A 21900-nucleotide genomic window follows, 5' to 3' on the forward strand; every position below is an offset into this window, starting at 1 on the left:
AGGAAAACGGGCAGGGTGATCCAAGAAAGTATGGTCACAACTGGAATCTCACAAGACAATTGATTATCAGGAGTTGAGAGCAGGAGGATACTGTCATCCGAAGAAAACCTGAGTAATTGTGCCTGGTCTTGGCTATTTCCTGTGGAAGCAAATGATTTCCTAAGTCTCTAGGAAAGTTGAAATTTCCAGAAAAAAAATATTTTGTTTGCTGTGTTATTGAGCAAATATCTTAAAACTGAGCATTAATTTGGATTTCTGTTAGAGAAAACCAATGTCATGCTGGTGCCATTCAAGGGAGACACATGTTCCTGCCATTTGAATATAACAAAAAGTATTCTGAGTTTATGCCCTAGAGAAGTAGAAACAGATGAGTGATGAAAACTCTGTATCATATGAAATATACTAGAGGACTCTGTCACTGGTTCTAGCATGAATGTGGTCTATAATCAAATAAATGCAAAATAAAACAATAGTAGATTCCATTTTGCAACTATTTTTTCAAAATAGAAAAATATACGACTAGTAGATAGGAATTAAGAGGTGTAATTTGTCTAAAAGACTATTATTGATAAAAATCTTTCTGGAAAGCAATTTGAAAAGCAAATTTTAAAAAATTGTATACTCTTTGAATCAGTAATTTTGGTTTTAAGATAGTTTACTGTAGAAGTAATCCTAGATGTATTGAAATAATTACATAAAATATACTCATGATGGTAGTGTATATAATTAGAAAAAGACTATTATAATAGCTACACTGTATTGAATGATCGTAATGTTTTTGACATCGTGCTTGGTGATTGACCCTGAAAGCAGGACATGAAGGAGAGAGAAAACAAAAGAGAGGAAAGAAATAATATGAGAGAAAGAAGTAATAGAGCATGGCCTAGTCCCTCTATTTCCTAACAGCCTAGTGACTTGGTATTTCAGAACTTGAAAAAATATAGGTGAAAGGTGAAAGACTTAGAAATGGTTTAAGTGAAATTTTGAGGGACTCTGGGGAAAGAAAATGTTCTACCAGCTCAGCCATGGTGAAATTGATAGCCGGAAGTTATGCTGTGCTACATGGTAGTCACTAACTACAAGTGGCTACTTAAATCTAAACTAAATAAATTAAATGAAACTAAAAATTGAATTTCTTGGTCACCCTAGACATATTTGAAGTGTTCAATAGCTCCATGAAGCTAGTTGCTACTGCATTTAAGAATACACTGATATTACATTTTCATCATCTCTGAAAGTGCTATGCCCAGCACTGCCCTAAAGACTCAATAGAGACAACCTCGAGTAGAATGACTATGCCTTGTTGCTCAATGGAAAAAAATTTACTCCTCTATTTTACTTCAATCAGCCTATCCTGTAGACACTTTTTGGTATTTGTCATCACCTGAAACTACTCCAAAAGAATACATTTAGATTTTTATGTTCATCTTATTTTCAGTGAATCTTAGTATATTCTTCTTTCTAATTCATGGGACCTCCAGTCTATTGAGCCCTTCATTCTCTTTCTATTCATTAAGACATTCATAATCAATAAACATATAATGAAGTATGATGATTCTGTAGTATTTTTTGGTAGATATCCTTTATCACATTAAGTTTTTTTTTTTAAATTTGGGGTACATGTAATAATTTAATATATTCATTTAATTTGTAAAGGTAAAATCAGTATAATTAGAATATCTGTCACCTTAAATACTTGTCTTTTCTTTAAGCTAGAAACATTTGAATTAGTCTCTTCCATTTTGAAATATAAAACAGATTCTTGTAAATTATAGTCACCCTACAGATCTGTCAAACACAAGGCCTTTTTTCTTCTGTCAAGCTATATATTTCTACCCATTAACCAACCTCTCTTTATCTCCTACTTCCCCATACACTTCCTAGAAGAAGTTCGTTTCTATTTATAGTTTGCAATTGTTTTCATCATGAGTAGTTAAATTTTGTCAAATATTCTTTGTACAACTTTTGAGATAATGTAAGTATAAGGTTTTCCCATTATTCTGCTGATACAGTGAATTAAATTGATTGATTTTAAAATGTTAATTATTTCATTCATGATTTTAAAAAGCAAGTGAACAAAAACTTACCATAAAACTGAAAGAGAAGGGTACTTTCTTAACCTGAATGTACAAACCCCTATAGCTAGCATCATACTTCATTATGGAAGACTGAAAACTTTTTCCCTTAAGTCTGGGAACAAGGCAAGGACGTCTGCTCTCATCACTTCTATTTTGAGATATGGTAGTCTGGAGATGGCACTGGTGGTTCTGGACAGTACAATAAGTCAAGGAGTAAAACATATCTAAATTACAAAGAAAGAAGGACAACTCTTTTTATACAACGTGATTATCTACCTTAAAAGTAGATTAAAAGTAGAAATACAGGATCTGATTCCAACACTTATTATCAATCTGTACTAATGAAAATAGAATAATATTGACATAAAATTGAACAAATTAGTAAATGGAACAGAATAGAGAGTCTAGGACACGATCAAAACATTTATGTTTAATGGATATTTTACAAAAATTCCAAGTCAAGTTTAACAAATAATGCTGAAAAAATTGGATGGCAATAGGCAAAATAAAAAACCTTGGCCCTTGCCTTATATCTTCTGCCAAAATTAACTAAAAATGGAGCATAAAGGTAACAAGTAAAATATAAAACCTCTAGAACAACATGGGAAAATCATATTCACTTTCATTCTGGCAGTGAAAACCCTCTTCCATAGAATACAAAAGGGAAACTGTACAGATAAAATGTACAAGTTGGACTTGCTCTAAATTGTAAACATTTGCTTTTGAAAATATTTGCAAACATACATTCAACGAACATCTTGTTTGAAGACATATAAAAAACACAGCTCAATAATAAGACAAACATACCAATAAAAACAGGGCAAAACTGGCCGGTTGCGGTGGCTCACGCCTGTAATCCCAGCAATTTGGGAGGCCAAGGCGGGCAGACCACGAGGTCAGGAGATGGAGACCATCCTGGCTAACACGGGGAAACCCCGTCTCTACTAAAAATACAAAAAATTAGCCGGGCTTGGTGGCGGGCACCTGTAGTCCCAGCTACTCTGGAGGCTGAGGCAGGAGAATGGTGTGAACCTGGGAGGCGGAGCTTGCAGTGAGCAGAGATCCCACCAGTGCACTCCAACCTGGGAGACAGACGGAGACTCCATCTAAAAAACAAAACAACAACAACTAAAAGAAAATACTAATCAACATTGAAGGGAATGAAGTATTATATCTATGACAATATGGTTGAACCTGGAAGTAATTAAGTTCAGTCAAGCAGAAAGGAGTACTTATTGTTTGACGTACCTTAATATAAAATTCTTTAAAATGTAAATTAATCTATAGTGACAAAAGCAGTTCAGTGATTGAGTCTGAGGTGGGTAGTGGTAGGAAGGGACAGAAGAAAACTTCTGGGGTGACCATTATCTTAATTATCTTTGTTTCATGACTGAATGCATATGTCAAAACTCAGTTAATGGTATACATTATGTATGTGCATTTTACTGCATATAAATTGTTCTTCCATGAAACTGTTAATTTTTTCTAAAACTTTATCTGTACTTGCACATCCTTTGGAAAGCCTTTTCATTTCTCTGAGAGAATGCATGTGTCACATTGAAGACCACAGGGCTAAAGCATTAAAGTATAAGAAGCAAGGAGAGATGCTAATCTCTTTCTGTGTGTCAGACATGTTCAGGATCCATGCAGCTGGCATAACTGACTCATTGATTCAAAATGTCTGTTGTTTCAATAATACAACAAGCACTATACTAGAAAATGATGGAACAAAAAAGATGAAGTTCCTGCCATTTTGTTGACTATATTTACTGGGGAAAAGACAATATACAAACATATTTTATAAAATCAAGTAATTTTAAGACATATGGAGGGGGCAGTAGGGCAAGACATTAAAGAATTACAAATATTACATTTTTATATAGGTCAGGGAAAGCATCTGCAAGGCAGCAATGGTCAAGCAGAAAAATAATTGAAGTGAAAAATGGACATCTGGAGGCAAAATAGTCTGTGTAGAAGGAAGAATAAGTGAAAAAGACTTGAGACAAGTATATAGATGAAATGTTTACAGAATATTAAGGAAGTCTGTGTGACTGGGTAGTAATGTCTGAGTAGGAAATATTTGTAGAAAATGTTGTCAGAGTGATAACCGGGGAAAAGATTCCATAGATTCTTATGGGATGTAGAAAGGACTTGGGTATTTATTCTAAGTGAGCTAGGAAGCCGTTGGAAGATTTTGAATAGGATTTTCTTGGAGAATTTCTTAACGTAGTATGCATCAGTGTCATGTCTGACTCTTTAGCAAAATGAATTGTTGACTGTTTTCAACTTTTTAATATTATGACCATTGATGATTGGATAACTGTGTCATATACAATTATAGCCAACTTCCTTATCATTTTAAATATTATTCCAGATTAAATCTTGGTTTTAATATCACTTAGTTGCTCTAAGTTGTTTAAAATGGAAATTTAATTTATATATTCCTTTAAAATATTTATTGAGCATCTGTTAGGGGATAGATACTATTCTAGACACAGAGGATACAGCAATGAACACAAAAAGAGAAAAACACATCCTTGAACTTCTAGAGCTTACTCAGTAGTATAAATTTATAGCTGCTGAGGCAAATGAAGGCTGACAATAAACAAAATATGTGAGCAAAAATCATAGTCTGATAAATAATGAAAAAATTTAAGTAACTAGCGAGGTATATTGAGTGTCAGAGGGAGTAATTATTAAAAAATGGTCACAGAAATCCTCACTGAGAAAGTGTCATTTTTTGTGGGTACTAGAACATGGTGAGGGAGTGAGCTATGCAGCTATTGGGAAAGAACATTTCAGACAGAAAGAACAACAGGATCAAAGATACTCAGTATTGGAGGTATACTTTATAGGGCCTTCAGGTTGTTCTTTAGATTTTATGCTAAGCGATGTGGGTAGCCACTGGTGGAGAGGGGATGGGTTTCTGAGCAAAGCAGTGACGTGATATGGCTTGTTTTGACATGATGACCCTGGCTGCTGTGAAGCAGGGCTGTGAGAGGTCAGGAGACAAGCTGAGGTACAAGCTTGAGGGTATGGCAATAATTCGGACCAGGGTAAAACTTGTGGAGGTGTTGAAAAGTAGTCAGATTCTGGGTATGATTTGAAATTTGAGCCTGCTATGAGCATGACCAACAGAGGAATAGGAATTATTTCAATATTTTGCACGTGTGTGTACAACTGGAAGGATAGAATTGCCTGTACTAAAATAAGGATATTCCAGGAGGAGAGGTTTGAGAAAGGAAGATGAGGATACCTGTTCAGAAAATGTTAAGTATGAGATTCCTATTACAGATATACAGGGAACTGGTGAGGAGATGAAATAAATCTAAAGTTCAGGAGTAAGGCTTTGGCCACAGATACAAATTTTGCAATTATGAATGTAGAGATGATATTTTAAGACGTGAGACTCGACAAGGTCATACACATACACGCAAAAGTTGAATACTGAAATGCTTCAATTAAGAAGCCTAAGAAATGAAAAAAGAAAAAAAATTAGTAAAGGACACGTAAATGGAGAAGTCAGTGAAAGTGATGAGGCAAACCACAAAGAATAGTGCCCTGGAAAGTATTGCCAGGGGAGGGAATCCTCAGCTCTGAAAAATGCTGTGAATAGTTCAAATCAGATGAGGATAATTACATGTTGCATTTAGGTAACTTGTGACTTAGGAGGAATAACTCTATTAGGAAGTTGGGGGCAAAAACCTGATAGGTGTGTGTTCAAGAGAGAATGTGAGGAGAGAGATTGAAAACAAGAATTATAAATGAGACTTTTTTTTCTGTAAAAATTGCACAGAAATTGGGCAATATCAATATAAAGAGTGGAAGCCAAAGAGAGATGTTGAGAGACGGGAAAATGACAGCGTGCTAACCTGTTGCTGGGGATATTTCTTTAGAAAGGGGAAAGTGATATCCTTGCCAACACAAGGAAAAGAGGCAATCTGATACACAAGTGTAGGCTGGCCTTAGCTTACACATGGACATTCATCAAGGTGGAACATGTGGTACTGAAGCTTTGCCTGTATAGATGTGGTCCAGGAGCTTTTGGAAGGTTTCTTCTTTATTTTAGGCGGTGAAATAGGTCATCAGCTGAAGGTAGAGAGAGGAAACCACATGTTAGAATTTTGAGGAGCGATATGAAGGTACAAAACAGTTACTCAGAAAATGAATGACACGGATTAGAAAAAAAAAACAAAACAACTGTGACTTCTAGGCAAAATAAAAGGTCAATTTTGGCTTTATGATAATAAATTTAAAGTCAGCATGGTTGCTGGATTTTCTTCAGCTCCATCCACTCCGCAGGTTAACAGGCAGAATGAGATAAGAAACAGTGAAATCTGTGGCAAAATTAACCTATGGATTATAGATACTAGTCAGTGAAAGCATTGTTGTATCCAGGGTACTACTGAGTGTGAGCTAGAAAGATAGGCAGTAGTGCTCCATTCCTTGAAACTGATATTAAGGAGGGCTTGCTGTTATTACATATTACATAGGAGTAAGTAGAAGGTAAGATCATTGAAGAAGGGAGGGTTAAAAGAAAACCAAGAAGTTAGAGAATTAAAACGATTATTTTCATGATCATTGAAATCACTAATAATTAAAACAGAAGTAATATTTTGACAGATTTCCTTTGAACCAAGCACTAAAATTGTTGTGAAGTGAGTGAGAGTGATTGAGGGTTTGTTCATGATCTCAAGAAGAAGAATAAATGGCAGAATCTTTTGATATGAGATTCAAAACTATAAATTCTGAGGTTAAAGGGTGGGAAAATGAGAAGAAGGTAGCAAAGTAAGGCAAATTGGAAACCAGTCGTCTGGTTTGGAGCAATATGGAACATAAAGCAACCCACATTTATCCCGGCTGCAGAAGAGGCAGCGAAGGGCCAAGTTAGAGTTAGGGAAAAACAGAAACAGAAGAATTCTTACAAGAGGCTGAAAGTATGGAGAATTTCATTCGTTATTAGTTATGCATTCCAGAAAGCTCAAGAAAAGAGTTTTGGCTCAGGATTGGGAGAGAGATAGGAGATGGGGGCAAAAGCAAAAATGTGCATAGCCACGCTGGGATTAGACAAGAGGTGATGAGTGATCAGGAAGTTCCTTTTTTTTTTGAGACGGAGGCTCATTCTGTCACCCAGGCTGGAGTGCAGTGGTGCGATCTCGGCGCACTGCAACCTCCACCTCCCAGGTTCAAGCGATTCTCCTGCCTCAGCCTCCTGAGTAGCTCTGAGTAGCTGGGATTACAGGCACGTGCCACCACACCTGGCTAATTTTTTTGTATTTTTAATAGAGAGAGGGTTTCGCCGTGTTAGCCAGGATGGTCTCAATCTCCTGACCTCGTAATCCACCTGCCTCAGCCTCCCAAAGTGCTGGAATTACAGGCATGAGCCACCGTACCTGGCGCCTGCCTTCTTACGTTGGTGACTGACATTAAGAGAGATAATTGCCATAAGATTAGTCATAATGATGCCAGAACTTTGACCATTAGTGGGTATGGAGACATAGGGGTTCTTTCCAGGGAGTGCAGCTTTCTGTAATTACCTCTTGACCAGCTAAGGAAGGTGAGGTGGGTAGGCAATGGCAGGTCTGCTCTGAGCCTGAAGTCTCCTTCTTGGGATATGCACCCAGTACCTATCCGAGAGTCTGAGACTAAAAACTATTAGGAAAAATTGCTGGGGACATGTCTCAGAGACTTGACTTTTACTCTTTTAATAAGAGTTAACTGCTTTAAAAATTGACAATATGCAAACGCCACACAATGACTCTATTTAGGTTTCGAATCTATAATGTGTCTGCTACTAGGTGAGGCAGTTTACAGAGAGCAAATCCTTATCACAACTATAGCCTTCCCACTTAATGGATGAAAGCATTGATGCTTAGAATGGTGAAATAACCTACTGAAGTTTATACTGCTGTTAAGCAGCAGAGACATTGCTATCAAAGTTTATCAAACTTCAAAGCCCATAATATTTCATCAGAACTGTGATGATTATTGCAACAACAAACATGAGCAGATGGTTGTAAGCAAATTTGGAGTTCTATTGATCCCTGGCTGTTAGCATAATATTTATCTTGAGAAAAGTGTTGCAATGTCTTTCCTCTGACCACTCTTATTTTTTCCACAAGTCCCACAAAAAGGAAAGTCTAATTACTTATGTAGGAAGGAGAAAGGGCACAGAGAATGCTCTTCGACTTCTGAAAACATTCCAGAATTTTACCACTGATAGCTTTAGTTTAGGAGTTAGTAAGTTTCTCAGTTAATTTGTACTGTTTTATCTTCATTCTATGCATATATTTGTCCCAAATGAAATTGACGTGTCTTGAATGAAATGGATGTGTGACGAGAAAACCATTAGCATGAGAACACCCAAACTGTCTTCCTACTCCGAATAAAAGAAAAGCCATAAAATTGATAATAAATGTTTAGTATCTCTGCTATAAGGGTTCTCAAAAGCTGACAGTATGTAAAAATTATTCTAAGTGCTTATTTAAAAACATAATCTCCGAACTCCTGAGTCAGAATCTCTTGGGTGTGGGGCTGGATGGCACTTTTGACAAAGGCTCCCCAGTAGATTCTGACTCAACAGAGGCGTGTTCGGGAGACTACTTCTAATTTTCCCTGCCCCAGGTCTACATTTCAGTGTTCCCCACATTTTCTAATTCTTCTCTCCCTCCACACTCTGGTTCCTTTCATTGTTCTAATACTTCCATGAATTAACCAGGTGTATAACTAATCTAGGCCGGGTGTGGATCTCATGCCTGTAATCCCAGCACTTTGGGAGGCTGAGTCAGGTGGATCCCAAGGTCAGGAGATTGAGACCATCCTGGCTAACATGGTGAAACCCCATCTCCACTAAAAATACAAAAAAATTACCCGGGCTTGGTGGCGGGCGCCTGTAGTCCTAGCTACTCGGGAGGCTGAGGCAGGAGAATGGCATGAACCCGGGAAGCAGAACTTGCAGTGAGCTGAGATCGCGCCACTGTACTCCAGCCTGGGCGACAGAGTGAGACTCCGTCTCAAAAAACAAAAACAAAAACAAAAACAAAAACCTAATCTATCAAATAACTGTGATATAGAATTAAATACATATTGCTGCAACTGTATCAACAACTGTCCTGTCAGTGATAAGGGGTAACAATGTTTTCATACATGCATTCTCTCTTTGCTCTATACATACACACATACACATACATACATATGTACATACACTCATGCATGTGTGTGTGTATATATATATTCATGTGAGAGAAGAGTCTGTTTATTATTTATATTATTATGGTACACTTCTAAAACACAGCCATATGCCTGGGATATAGTAGGGAGTCAAATATGTTTGAGTTACTGAATTAATTAATTTGACTTCATCTTTACTTAAGAAAAGTTTCAACTGAGTCAAGGTCTTCCATTTTCTAAAAACCAAGTCAATAGAAGGAGACCATTCGTCCTTTAAGCTTTGATGTAAGGAATATATCATACAAACCAGTCTTGATTTTTGTCATTTAGAAGAATAGTCTTGTAATTAATTGGCAATTTAGTATTCCATGTGAGATATCCAGTGTCCATGTATGTCGTATTAGATCCATACACATGTAACAAGCAGAGAGGGTATGTTTTATTTTCTGAATGCTAATGTAACCTGTAGGGATATTTTTAAAAATCGCCTTGACTTATTTTCTATTTGGAACAGTTTTAAATACTTTGGATAATGTGTTGTATTTGTATTTCTAAAGAAAAAAAATCTTATGCAACCAACTTAATTGAATAAGAAATGTCATTCCCAGAAATAATTTATTTTCTAATGTTAACATAAAAATAATGTGTACATTCTGAGAAATTATTGATATAACCTTTAAAAGATAGGCTTCTGCGTTGAACTCCTAGAATTAGCTAGGTATATTTTTCTATTTGTCTAGGACATTGACCTAATAAGATGGTTAATCATCATTGGACTCATAAAAACAAACAAACAAAAAGCCAACTAACCATTTAAAGTGAGACTTTAACATCAGAAAAAGGATGGACTTGTTGCAGTTGCTGTAGCATTCAAAGTCCAGGTAAGAACTGTCGAGGTTGTCTAAAACATTTCTTTTATGTAAGAAATTTTAACAAATTTCAGTGAAAATGTTTTGGTAGTTATGGTAAATATTACAAATTTTATGCTCTGCATCTTCTTCACACTTAGTGTTCTGAGCCCTAAAAGCCTAGTAATTATCCCTTCCAGAAATAGAAGAGCCTCAGATTTATGTACTCAAAGATAAATTAGAGTAAATCGTACCTTTATAAAGTGAAAAATAAAGATTGAAGTCCTATTTCTATTGCTTTCTAAACAAATGAAACATGAAGTCTGAAAGGATGGACTTGTAGTTACTCTCTTAAAATACACTGTAAGACAATTATTTGCATAAACTGTGTAGAATTACTATACCAGGCTCTCTATTTCTTTGATTTCACTTTAACTGAATAAGTCGGAGTGGTTGGGTGGAGGGTGGAAAATGTGTTTCAAAGTCACTTAATCCCCTCACTTTCCTCCATTCAACTCAAGTTTGATTTAGGGTGAGGGGAAAGAGATACCCTAGATAACTTTTTTATCTCTGTTCAGATAAGATAAAAAAATCTTCTGAACACAGCTCTTGGAAAGAATCAACAGCTCAGTAAATATTGGTCCCCTTCACCCATTCAGGAAGGTTGCTTCCCTGATAACACAATTGTTTTTATTGTGAAAGTAAGGTGGGGATGCAGAAAGTCTCTCCTCTGAACAATATAAGAAGTTCAGAAATGCTGTTTTCCCTTTTATCCACCTCAGTTCCATAGATACATGCTAGTAACTGGGTCACTGGGTCACTTGACCTGCACTGGTTTTCTATAATCCCTTAAATATGAAAAGCTTAACAGAAATAAGCAGAGGCTGGTAAGATTCTGCCGTCTACTTCAGCCCAGTCAAACTGTGAAGAACTGACCTGTTCTGTTCAGGGAAGAGTTGTAATGCTATATCCAAATGCCTGTGGCTCTGTCTTATAAACATATTGTGTCCTCAAAATTTATTTATGTCAATAATTTGGAATTCAGAAATAATATGTTCAGAGCAAAATATATTAAATGCTTCTAAATAAGGCTTAAAATGCTACAGTGAAGTAAAAAGTGTGGTATTTATTCAAGACTAAATTGATATTCCAGTTTCCTAGGTACTTTGTACTTACTTGATACTTTTTTTCTTTTTTTTTGAGAAGGAGTTTTGCTCTTGTTGCCCAGGCTGGAGTGCAATGGCGCAATCTCGGCTCACCACAACCTAGTCCTTGTGGGTTCAAGTGATTCTCCTGCCTCAGCCTCCAGAGTAGCTGGGATTACAGGCATGTGCGTGTAATCTACCACACCCAGCTAACTTTGTATTTTTAGTAGAAACGGGGTTTTCTCCATGTTGGTCAGGGTGGTCTCGAACTTCCGACCTCAAGTGATCTGCCCGCCTCGGCCTCCCAAAGTGCTGGGATTACAGGCGTGAGCCACTGTGCTCGGCCTACTTGATACAATTTAACCTTTCTGAGAGATGAGGAACCAAGTGCCCATATTTCCTATTTTTCTGGCTAAGTATTTTATCTGAACATAAAAGAGAGAGGTGTGTAATAGTTGTCTTGGAAAGTAGGGAAATAACAGAAAAAAGTAGTGATTATTCAGGTATGTTCTCCAGTGGTACAGAAGGATGAGAGAGGTTATTTCAACTGGAGGTAAATAGGGAAACATTAAAGTGGTGTGATTTGGAGCCACATTACAGCCAAGAGATAGGGAAGGACATTCCAGGAATGGAAGACATATACATGAAGATAGAGAGCTTTCTTCTTGGGACAGTGGTTCCATAAGTCTGCAAGTGCCTATGGTTGTATTGGGAATGGGACTGAAAACAAGGATTGATTTAGGCTGTGAAGACTCTCAAATAGGAAGTGTAAGTTTTATTTTTGTTGTAAGAGGGATATATGAATGATTCCAAGAATGGACATGATATGCATATGAAACAAAGCAAGCTGGAAGACAGGACAACTAGAAGTTAATCAGTTGAAAGAAACAAGGCTTGAGGGGTGAGATAATAGTTTTCAAGCCATCAAGAATATTTGTTTAGTATAAAGAAAAAGAAAAGTCTAAAGCTAAAGGAAGACTATCTATCTTGCAAGTCATTCAAAAAGATTTGCAATTATAGAATTAATTGGTAAAAAATAAGTATCTTCCAACTTTTAAATTATGAGGAAAAAAAACCAGAAAGGGATATTCATGGAAAAAGTGGTGTAAATTTATTAAGGGGCTGCTTATTACCTTGAGACCACCAAACTATTGATTTTTTCCTCACCTCACCTACAAAAGACATACAAAAAGTGGATTAATTGAACTTCTCTTAGCGATACATAGGTATGGGTTTCTGCATTCGTGAGTATATTTATATACAGTCACATATACATAAGTGATATTATCTTTAGATATTTATTATTTCCATATTCATGCATTATTCACTAAATATGCATGATATATATTATGGTTTTTATACATTTATAATAGAGAATCAATAAACCCTTGTTGAGTAAATTGATGCATAAAATATGCAGTAGATCTTCATTATTCACAGATTCTATATTAGAAAATTTGTCTAAACACTAAAATTTATTTGTGACACCAAAATTAATACTGCTGGGCTTTTGTGATCATTGGCATGCATAAGCAGAGTGGTGAAAAATTTTGAGCTGGTCTGTTTCGGTTGAGATGGAACAAAGTGAAGCTCTGCCTTCCTGTCTCAGCTCCCATACTATAAACTTCACAGTGTATTTATCGCCACATTGTTTCCATGGTTGTGCTTTGTGATGCTGAGTTTACTGTTTTAAGTTGGCCTCAAGCATAGCCCTGAAGTGTTGTCCCATGTTCCTTCCTCCAAGAGTGCCTGACAGAAGAGGTACATATGCTATGTAAGTTTCCTTCAGGCATGAAATACAGTGCTATTGGCCACTAATTCAATGTTAATGAATCAACAGTATATACTAAAGTGTCTTTGAACAAAAACATACAGAAGACATTATGTATTAAGTTATGTATTGATCCGTTGATGAAAATGTTGTGACCAAAGGCACAGTCACCTAAACCTGTATCTCTTCTAGGAATGACAGATTAATATTTGCAAAATCAGTGTTCCCAGCAACTTTATGGAACAAAATTATTGCAGAAAGTGACAATCAATTGTACATATAACCTATATCATACGTATTGTATAATCAGTGTACTATTACAAATCGGACACTTATATAGATATCTTAGATATTTACATACTTAGATATTCACATATCTAAGGTATCTATATAAGCAACTACATAGCATATATCTACATATATGTGCTATATACATAACATATACCCGTATCTATGTTATGTATCTGCTTATATACTTTATATACATAAATATGTGTTATGCACATATATATGAACAACAATATATCTCTAAACCTCTATAAATAATCCACTGTTCTATATAAAAGAATCAACTGACATAAAAAGTTGACTCATTTTACTGGTCTTTAAAATAAGGGCTTAATAACTCTCAAACTTATGATTTCTCTTATGCTTCCACTTCAAAACTTCACTTGTAGGAATGTATCCTACAGATATGACCACACATAAATAAAATGACATATAACATATTAAGAACATTTTCTAATATGAAATAATTAGATATAACCTAAATAGTTATCAATATGGAACTAGTTACATATATTATGAAGAACAGAATACCCTGCTACCATAAGCAAAATGAGGAGGACTTTTATTAATATAAAGTATATACAGAAGATAAAAAGGTAGAGTGCAGTGGTACTGGTATACTTACATTTATATTAAAAGGGAAAATATTATGTATTTACTTAAAAATGCATATCAGGGCCAGACACGGTGGCTCTCGCCTGTAATCCCAGCACTTTGGGAGGCTAAGAGGGGCGGCTCACGAGGTCAGGAGATCGAGACCTTCCTGGCTAACATAGTGAACCCCGTCTCTACTAAAAGTACAAAAAAATTAGCCAGGCATGGTGGCAGGCGCCCTGCGCCTGTGGTCCCAGCTACTTGGAAGGCTGAGGCAGGAGAATGGCATGAACCCAGGAGGCAGAGCTTGCAGTGAGCCCAGATCACGCCAGTGTGCTCCAGCCTGGGCGACAGAGTGAGACTCTGTCTCAAAAAAAAAAAAAAAAAAATGCATATCAGATTTCTGGATAAGGGGACGAAGATTATAGGAAGACTCTTTGCTTTTTTTTTTTTTTTTTTTTTTTGGATTTTCAACTACATGCATGTATTTTCTCTTGAAAAATAAATGGATAAATCCCAAATATGGTAAGATCATGATGATGGTAAGGTCAAGCATGGCCAAAGTCTCTCTGAGAGATACTTGGAATACATTTTGCTCTTTTAAACAAATCCAAACTTTTCTGCTTTTTGAGCCTGGTTCCATAGATATCTCCTCTATGAAACTGACAGAGGCTATCCTAATTATTATTATTTACATTATTTTTCAACCCATTTTGAGTATCCACTATGTGCAAGACACCATCTGTCACTTTATAAACTTCTAAGGATAACATAAACATAAATGTGCTTTCATAAATCTTATAATCTGGCTATGTAGAAAATATAAAAATTTTAATTTCTATAATTTAAAATTTTTGTTCATACAATCTAGTGTGTGGTTTTATATTATTTACTTGTTTCAAATCAAATTTCTCTCTATAAAAATTATTTTTCTAAGTAAATTATGATCTCTTTAGGCTCTGAGTTCGTGTCTGTCTTTCTTCCTCTGTGTCCGGCATTGCCCTCATCCTGTGGTCAGGAAATAGCAGGCCCTGAATGAATATTAGAGAATGATTGATTGATATTGAGCTTGTGACTTTTCCTATTTTTAAATTGTATATTGTTAAAGTAAAATAAATTACACTTTTTCTTTTTTAACAGGTGATCATTTCAAACCAAGCATCAGCAGCAATTAAAAACGTTCACATGGTATCTGTAGTTTAATCATGGGCCAACATCAACATTTGAATAAAACAGCAGAGTCAGCATCTTCAGAGAAAAAGAAAACAAGACGCTGCAATGGATTCAAGGTAGAATGGGTTTTACATTTTCAAACTAAAATAAGTTAATGGAAAATTTTTATGTATAGAAAGGCCACTAATTTTCAAAAAGAACATTATATCTCATATTACAATTTTTCCATTGAAGCACACATTAAAATATTAACAAAATATCCCTATATTGATTTAAATCAGTTTTTAATCTGATTGAGGTATTTCTTTGCTAGAGTTTTTTGATGTATAAAAGTGTATTTACTTTTTTAATTTTTAATTTCTGTGGGTATGTAGTAGGTATATACATTTATGGGGTACATGAGATGCTTTGGTACAGGCATGCAATGTGAAATAAGCAAATAAGGAAGAATGCAGCATCCATTCCCTCAAGCCTTTATTCACTGAATTGCACACCATTCAATTATACTATTTAAGTTATTTTAAAAGGTACAGTTAAGTAATTGACTATAGTCACCCTTTGTGCTATCAAATAGTAGGTCTTATTCATTCTTTTTAACTATTTTTTGTACCCATGAATTATCCCCATCCCCCCACCCCCACACCTACACCACCCTTTCCAGCCTCTGGTAACCATCCTTCTACTCACTGTGTCCATGAATTCAATTGTTTTGATGTTTAGATCCCACAAATAAGTGAGAACATGCAATGTTTGTCTTTTTGTGCCAGGCTTATTTCAGTTAACATAATGATCTCCAGTTCAATTCATTTTGTTGCAAATGACTGGATTTCGTTCTTTCTATAGCTGAGTAGTACTCCATTGTGTGTATGTCCCACTTTTTTTATGCATTCATCTGTCGATGGACACTTACATTGCTTCCAAGTCTTGGCTATTGTAAACAGTGCTGCAACAAACATGGAAGTACAGATAATCTTAGGTAAACTGTTCCCTTTATTTTGGGTATATACCCAGGAGTGGGATTGCTTTATCACATGGTAACTCAATTTTTAGTTTCTTGAGGAACCTCCAAGCTGTTCTTCATAGTGGTCCTACTAATTTATATTGCCACCAACAGTGTACAAGGAATTCCCTTTACTCCACAACCTCACCAGCATTTGTTATTGCCTGTCTTTGGTATATAAGCCATTTTAACTGGGGGTGAGATAATATCTCATTGTAGTATTTATTTGCATTTATCTGATGATCAGTGATGTTGAGCACTTCTTCCTCTGCCTGTGTTTTATTTATATGTCTTCTTTTGAGAGATGTATATTGAAATGTTTTGCCTACCTTTTGATCAGATTATTAGATTTTGTCTTGTAGAGTTGTTTGAGCTACTTAGATATTCTGGTGATTAATTCCTTGACAGATGGGTAGTTTACAAATATTTTCTCCTACCCTGTGGGTTGTCTCTTCACTTTGTTGATTGTATCCTTTTCTGTACAGAAACTTTTTAACTAGATGTGATCCCGTTTGTCAATTTTTCTTTGGTTGCCTGTGTTTCTGGGGTAAGAAATTTGCTAAAGAAATTTTTGCCCAGACCAATGTCCTGGAGAGTTTCCCCAATATTTTCTTGAGGTAGTTTTATGGGTTGAGGTCTTTAGATTTAAATCTTTAATTCATTTTGATTCGTTTTGCATATGGCTAGAAATAGGGGTCTAGTTTCATCCTAGCACCAGTTATTGAAGAGACTGTCTTTTCCCCAGTGAATGTTCCTGGCATCTTTGTCAAAAATGAGTTCACTGTAGGTGTGTGAATTTGTTTCTGGGTTCTCTATTCTGATCCATTGGTCTCTGTGTCTGTTTATATGCCAGTACCATGCTGTTTTGGTTACTGTAACTCTGTAGTGTGTGTGTGTGTGTATGTGTATATATATATATTTTTGGGACAGAGTCTCATTCTGTTGCCCAGACTGGAGTGCAGTGGCACAATCTTGGCTCACTGCAAGCTCCACCTGCTAGGTTCATGCCATTCTCCTGCATCAGCCTCCTGAGTGGCTGAGACTACAGGTGCCCACCACCATGCCCAGCTAATTTTTTTTATTTTTATTTTTAGTAGAGATGGGGTTTCACTGTGTTAGCCAGGATGGTCTTGATCTCCTGACCTCGTGATCTGCTTGCCTTGGCTTCCCAAAGTGCTGGGATTACCGGCGTGAGCCACTGTGCCTGGCCACTCTGTAGTATAATTTGAAGTCAGGTAATATGATTCCTCCAGTTTGGTTCTTTTTGCTTAGGATACCTCTGGCTATTCTGTGTCTTTTATGGTTCCATATAAATTTTAGGATTGATTTTCCTATTTCTGTGAAGAATGTCATTGGTATTTTGATAGGGATTGCATTGAATTCATAGATGGCTTTGGGTATTATGGACATTTGAAGAATATTCATTCTTCCAAACCATGAACATGGAATATTTTTCCATTTTTAGATGTCTTCATCAATTTCTTTCAAGAGTGTTTTATAGTTTTCATTATAGAGATTTTTCACTTCTTTGGTTAAATTGATACCTAGACATTTAATTTTATGTGTGGCTATTGTAAATGAGATTGCTTTTTTAATTTTTCTGTCACATTGTTCACTATTGGCATTTAGAAATGCTACTGAGTTTTGTATGGTGATTTTGTATCCTGCAACTTTACTGAATTTGTTTATCAGTTCTAATAATTTTGTGGAGTCTTCAGGATTTTCCAAATATAGGATCATATAATCTACAAACAAGAGTAATTTGACTTCTTCTTTTCCAATTTGGATGCCCTTTTCTTCCTTCTGTTGTCTGATTGCTCTAGCTACGTGTTGAAAGTAAAGCTCGGAGTCACAAAGAAAACGAGCACTTAAAGGATTTCTCAGTAAGGCAAATTTACTTCTGCAGAAGGGTGCTGCTTGCAAGTTTGGTCACCAGGAGAGCACACTGAACAAAGGAGTGAAGGGGTTTTAGTTTCTTATGTAGTTTGTCCCTGCTACTGTGTCCTGCCTCCACTGGCTGGAGTTGGACTGCACAATCTAAGTTGAACCCGACTGGCTAACTTGAAAGGTATAGGAATACGGTGACACTGGCAGGAAGGGCAGTTTTGGAGGGAAGAGTTGTGGCAATGGGAGAGGTAATTTACAGAGTGGGTAACAGATGTGTGCTCTGTAGATAAGGACTGGCAGGAAAGTTGTTTACTGAAACCAAGACAGGGAGGCACAAAGGATAAGGAAGTTAGTTTGGCCTTGGAAGTAGGGAACAAAGAACAAAGAGCTGAACAAGCCAAACCTTTGAAGAGGAATTTCTTTTGTATCCGACACTAGGACTATGTTAACTATGTTAAATAACATAGTGTTATTTAACATAATAAGTAGTGTTAACTATGTTATTTTAGTAGTTAAGGCTACTATGTTAAATAACAGTGGTGACAGTGGGCATTATTGTTGTGTTCCAGGTCTTAGAGGGAAAGCAAAGAGTTTATTAATGTGGAACATTTAGAAATATTTTGGTATCTTCCCTTTGGTTCTTGATAGATCAAGAGACACTTATAAATATAATTAAAATGAAAAAAAGATATGCAATAAATAACATCTAAAAATCTTCTTAGAATTGACTTATAATTCTAGAAGATTAGTATCTTGTGAATCACTTTACAATCTTGATCCATTTAAATATTCTTTTGTTAAAGAACAGCATTGTTATGAATTCTGATAACCTATGTAATGGAGGCTGATGGAAAAGAGATCTGTAATAGTCAAAAGACCTAGTCCAAAAATCTAGTTGATGACTTGGGAAGATCATTTAATTTTTCATTTGCAAATTGGTAAAGGTAATAATTCTGCCTTTTGCTTTTGTCACAAAATTATGAGGCATTAAATTATATTGGCATTTTCATAAACAGGGAAAAAGTACTGCTAAGCACAGTGCTAAATGAAGAAACCAAGACTCACTAGAGTTATTTGACTACAGTCACCTCTGTTTTGAATTGAAAACCCTGGAATCCATGTCAAAGCCTTTTAATCCCCACAGAGAAGTCTTTGAAGAAATCAAGAAACTAATCATAGTCACTTTTTAGTGATATATATATAAAAATTAAAAAATATATATTATATATACATGAAATATAAAATATATATATATATATATACACACACACACACATATATATAAATTTACTTACAGTTGTAGTCCTATCCAGTTGAATAGGGCCACAGAGATTGGGTTGTAAACCAAAAAATACTTGATATAGGTCTCAATCAATTTGGAAGTTTACCTTATCCAGGTGAAGGATGCACCCAGGAGACAGGCCTGGGCCTTTCTCCAAAGGTGATTTTGAGGGCTTAAATACTTAAAGGGGAAAAGCAGGCTGGAGGAAAAAATGGGAATGTATGGTCACATTACTGAATTCACATGTCGCAAGACAAAAGCTAGCAGGTAAGGGAATGGTCAATTGTTTATATGTCTTGTGCTCAGTAAATCGACACTTTACACAAGATAAGGTGAACATAGACTAGCTACCTGTGGAAAGATTTAACCTTTTATCTGTAGCTGTCTGCTTAAGGAAAGGCATCTTTTTGCAGAACTCAGCTTTTAGCTTAATTTTGTTTCTTTTGTCGTAGCGAATTGGGGTCTCAAGTTTTTATTTTCTTTTCACACCCCTGCCTTTTTCCTTTTAAAACCTTTTGAAGAAAGCATTTTAGAAGAAAGTTACTCCCTGGTCTTGAATTTTGTCTGATCTCTCATGGCTATGATGGTATATTCCTAGACCAATAGATCCCATATTATTAGGAATGCTCATTGTGAAATCTTATCTCCTGCAAAGAAAAAAAATAAGAGGAGGAAGAGAGACAAACACATAGTAAAAAGAACAATCCTGGAAAACTGATGTAGGCCATATTACTCTGAAATATTGTCAGTAGGCAGGTATGAAAATGGTTTATGTGTATAAATAGATTTCTGTTATTTTCTTCTGAAGTTTAAGTTGCTTAGTTTGCGTTCCCCTGGCTTAAGAAAATCACAATTTAATATTTAGTAATTTCAAATTGGAAAATAAGGGGATAAGGAAAATGAAAGGAAAGGAGAAAAGAAAGAAAAAATTGAAAACATTATTTAGAGACTAGTAGTCAGGAAAAATTTTAGAATTTAGTCTAAATTGTAGAAAATAATAAAAGCTGATAAACCTTAGGCAAGACTAGAATCAAACAACAGGTACTATAGTTTATAAAAGCATAATTTTTCTCTCAATTCCCCAGTTTTATTAAACAGAAAATCATAGTAGGACCAATTTATTGGTAAAATAAATTTTAGTACTTTTATACTTGGTTTAATTATTTGTGTAAAGTACAACAAGAATAATCATTTGCCATATAGGGGCTCTCTCTCTTTTTGTGAATTGACTCCGCTGGAACTTTTTGCACAACAAATGTAAGATTAGACCTTTGTAAATGCCTGAAGCCTAGACAAGGATTTATCTGTGCCTGCAGATATATATGTGAATTGGGTGAATTCTTCTCTTTCTGAGGTCTCAAGAAAACTTGGAGTTCCTGCACCAGTCAAAAAGTGACATTCTTTACTTACCACATGTCATGACCCTGTAAAGGATAAGATATGGAGCTAGTTTTTCCAAGGGGCTTTTATTGGCTCTATAGGTCAGCCTCCTTTTCTCAAGGCAATTGGAAAATGTCATTCCAGTCAAGGCCTTGGTAAAATAACTAGTGTCTCCAATTATGTCCTGTGATAAAAGGAAATATATTCTTATTAAACTTATGCAAATAATTATATTGCCAAAATTAAGAATACTCTCAAAATAGTTTTCAAATTTTGAGAAATTAGGTTGAGAGAAAGGAATTATATTTTAAATTTTGCTCATAAGAACAAATTTTACTAAATTTACTGAAATCACTTTATTAAATTGTTAAAGCTATAAATAGCTTAAAAGGAAAGTTTTCTTGACTCTGAAAAATAAAAACAATCAGCAAATGTTTTAAACAAAATCTTATACAAGATTATTTCAATCTTCTATTAGTTTGGTCCATGCAGTTAACTCCATGTTCTGCTCAATATTGGATCACCAAGACTTATGAATACATGAACTCTCCATGAGAGGCCTGGAATTTTTCCTATCTATTCCAATGATGCTATATCTAAATTTATCAAAAACTTATTTTTTAGGAGTACTCCTCAGAGTTCTATAGCTGATTACAAACTGTCCTATAAAAGGATTAAAGTGTAACAACAATTGTGGATGACAAAAAATCTTAGAACAGCCATGGTTAAAGACACCATTGACAAGTAAATTTGGTTTCTTCTGTGGCATACAGCAATTTTACATAATAATCATAATTACTACTGACAACATCTACTAAGACATATTAGAATCACAGGAATTGCATATATTTTTGAAACACATATTAATAACACATTCACATAAATATAATATAATCCAAAGAAGGTTAAATACCATTGTTTATTTGACAATGCTTCCTATATGACTTTACTATACCAAATAAGTCAAATATGTCTCTTTTGGACTTCAGGAGACCTATTATTAATAAATATATGAAGTCAAAGTACTAATTTTACAATTTGATTTTGGAATGACTGTCAAATGTCAGAAGTTTAAAATATTTAATATGACAATATAGGATCATAAGTTATTTTAAAATAAATCATTTAGTCAAAGTGATAACTCAACTTTTTTTTAAAAAGGCAAAAATCTTTATTTTTTGAGAGAGGAGACTTAATTTCCCAATGAGCCCTAAGTAAGACTGCATAAGGCCAATTAAATCTGTCTCTCAAATCTTATAAACAAATCTATTAAATTTTAATTAT

At 35.3% G+C, this 21900-nt stretch overlaps 1 protein-coding gene across 5 annotated transcripts in view; it reads left to right on the forward strand.

Annotated features, from left to right (window-relative positions):
- The first annotated feature begins 10004 nt into the window (after positions 1 to 10004).
- SLCO1B3 (solute carrier organic anion transporter family member 1B3) overlaps positions 10005 to 21900 on the forward strand; it is a 91656-nt gene continuing 79760 nt past the window's right edge. For 4 of the 5 annotated variants that reach the window (XR_013400550.1, XR_013400551.1, XR_013400552.1 and 1 more), the window contains exons 1-2: positions 10005 to 10129; positions 15035 to 15183. Coding sequence is in view for 2 of the 5 variants with exons in the window: in XM_015151097.3 (XP_015006583.2) it covers positions 15100 to 15183 (84 nt within the window). In the remaining 3 variants the exon portion in view is untranslated. 5 annotated transcript variants of the gene reach the window in all.

This window comes from Macaca mulatta, chromosome 11 (assembly GCF_049350105.2).
Source record: "Macaca mulatta isolate MMU2019108-1 chromosome 11, T2T-MMU8v2.0, whole genome shotgun sequence".
Taxonomy (NCBI): Eukaryota; Metazoa; Chordata; class Mammalia; order Primates; family Cercopithecidae; genus Macaca; species Macaca mulatta.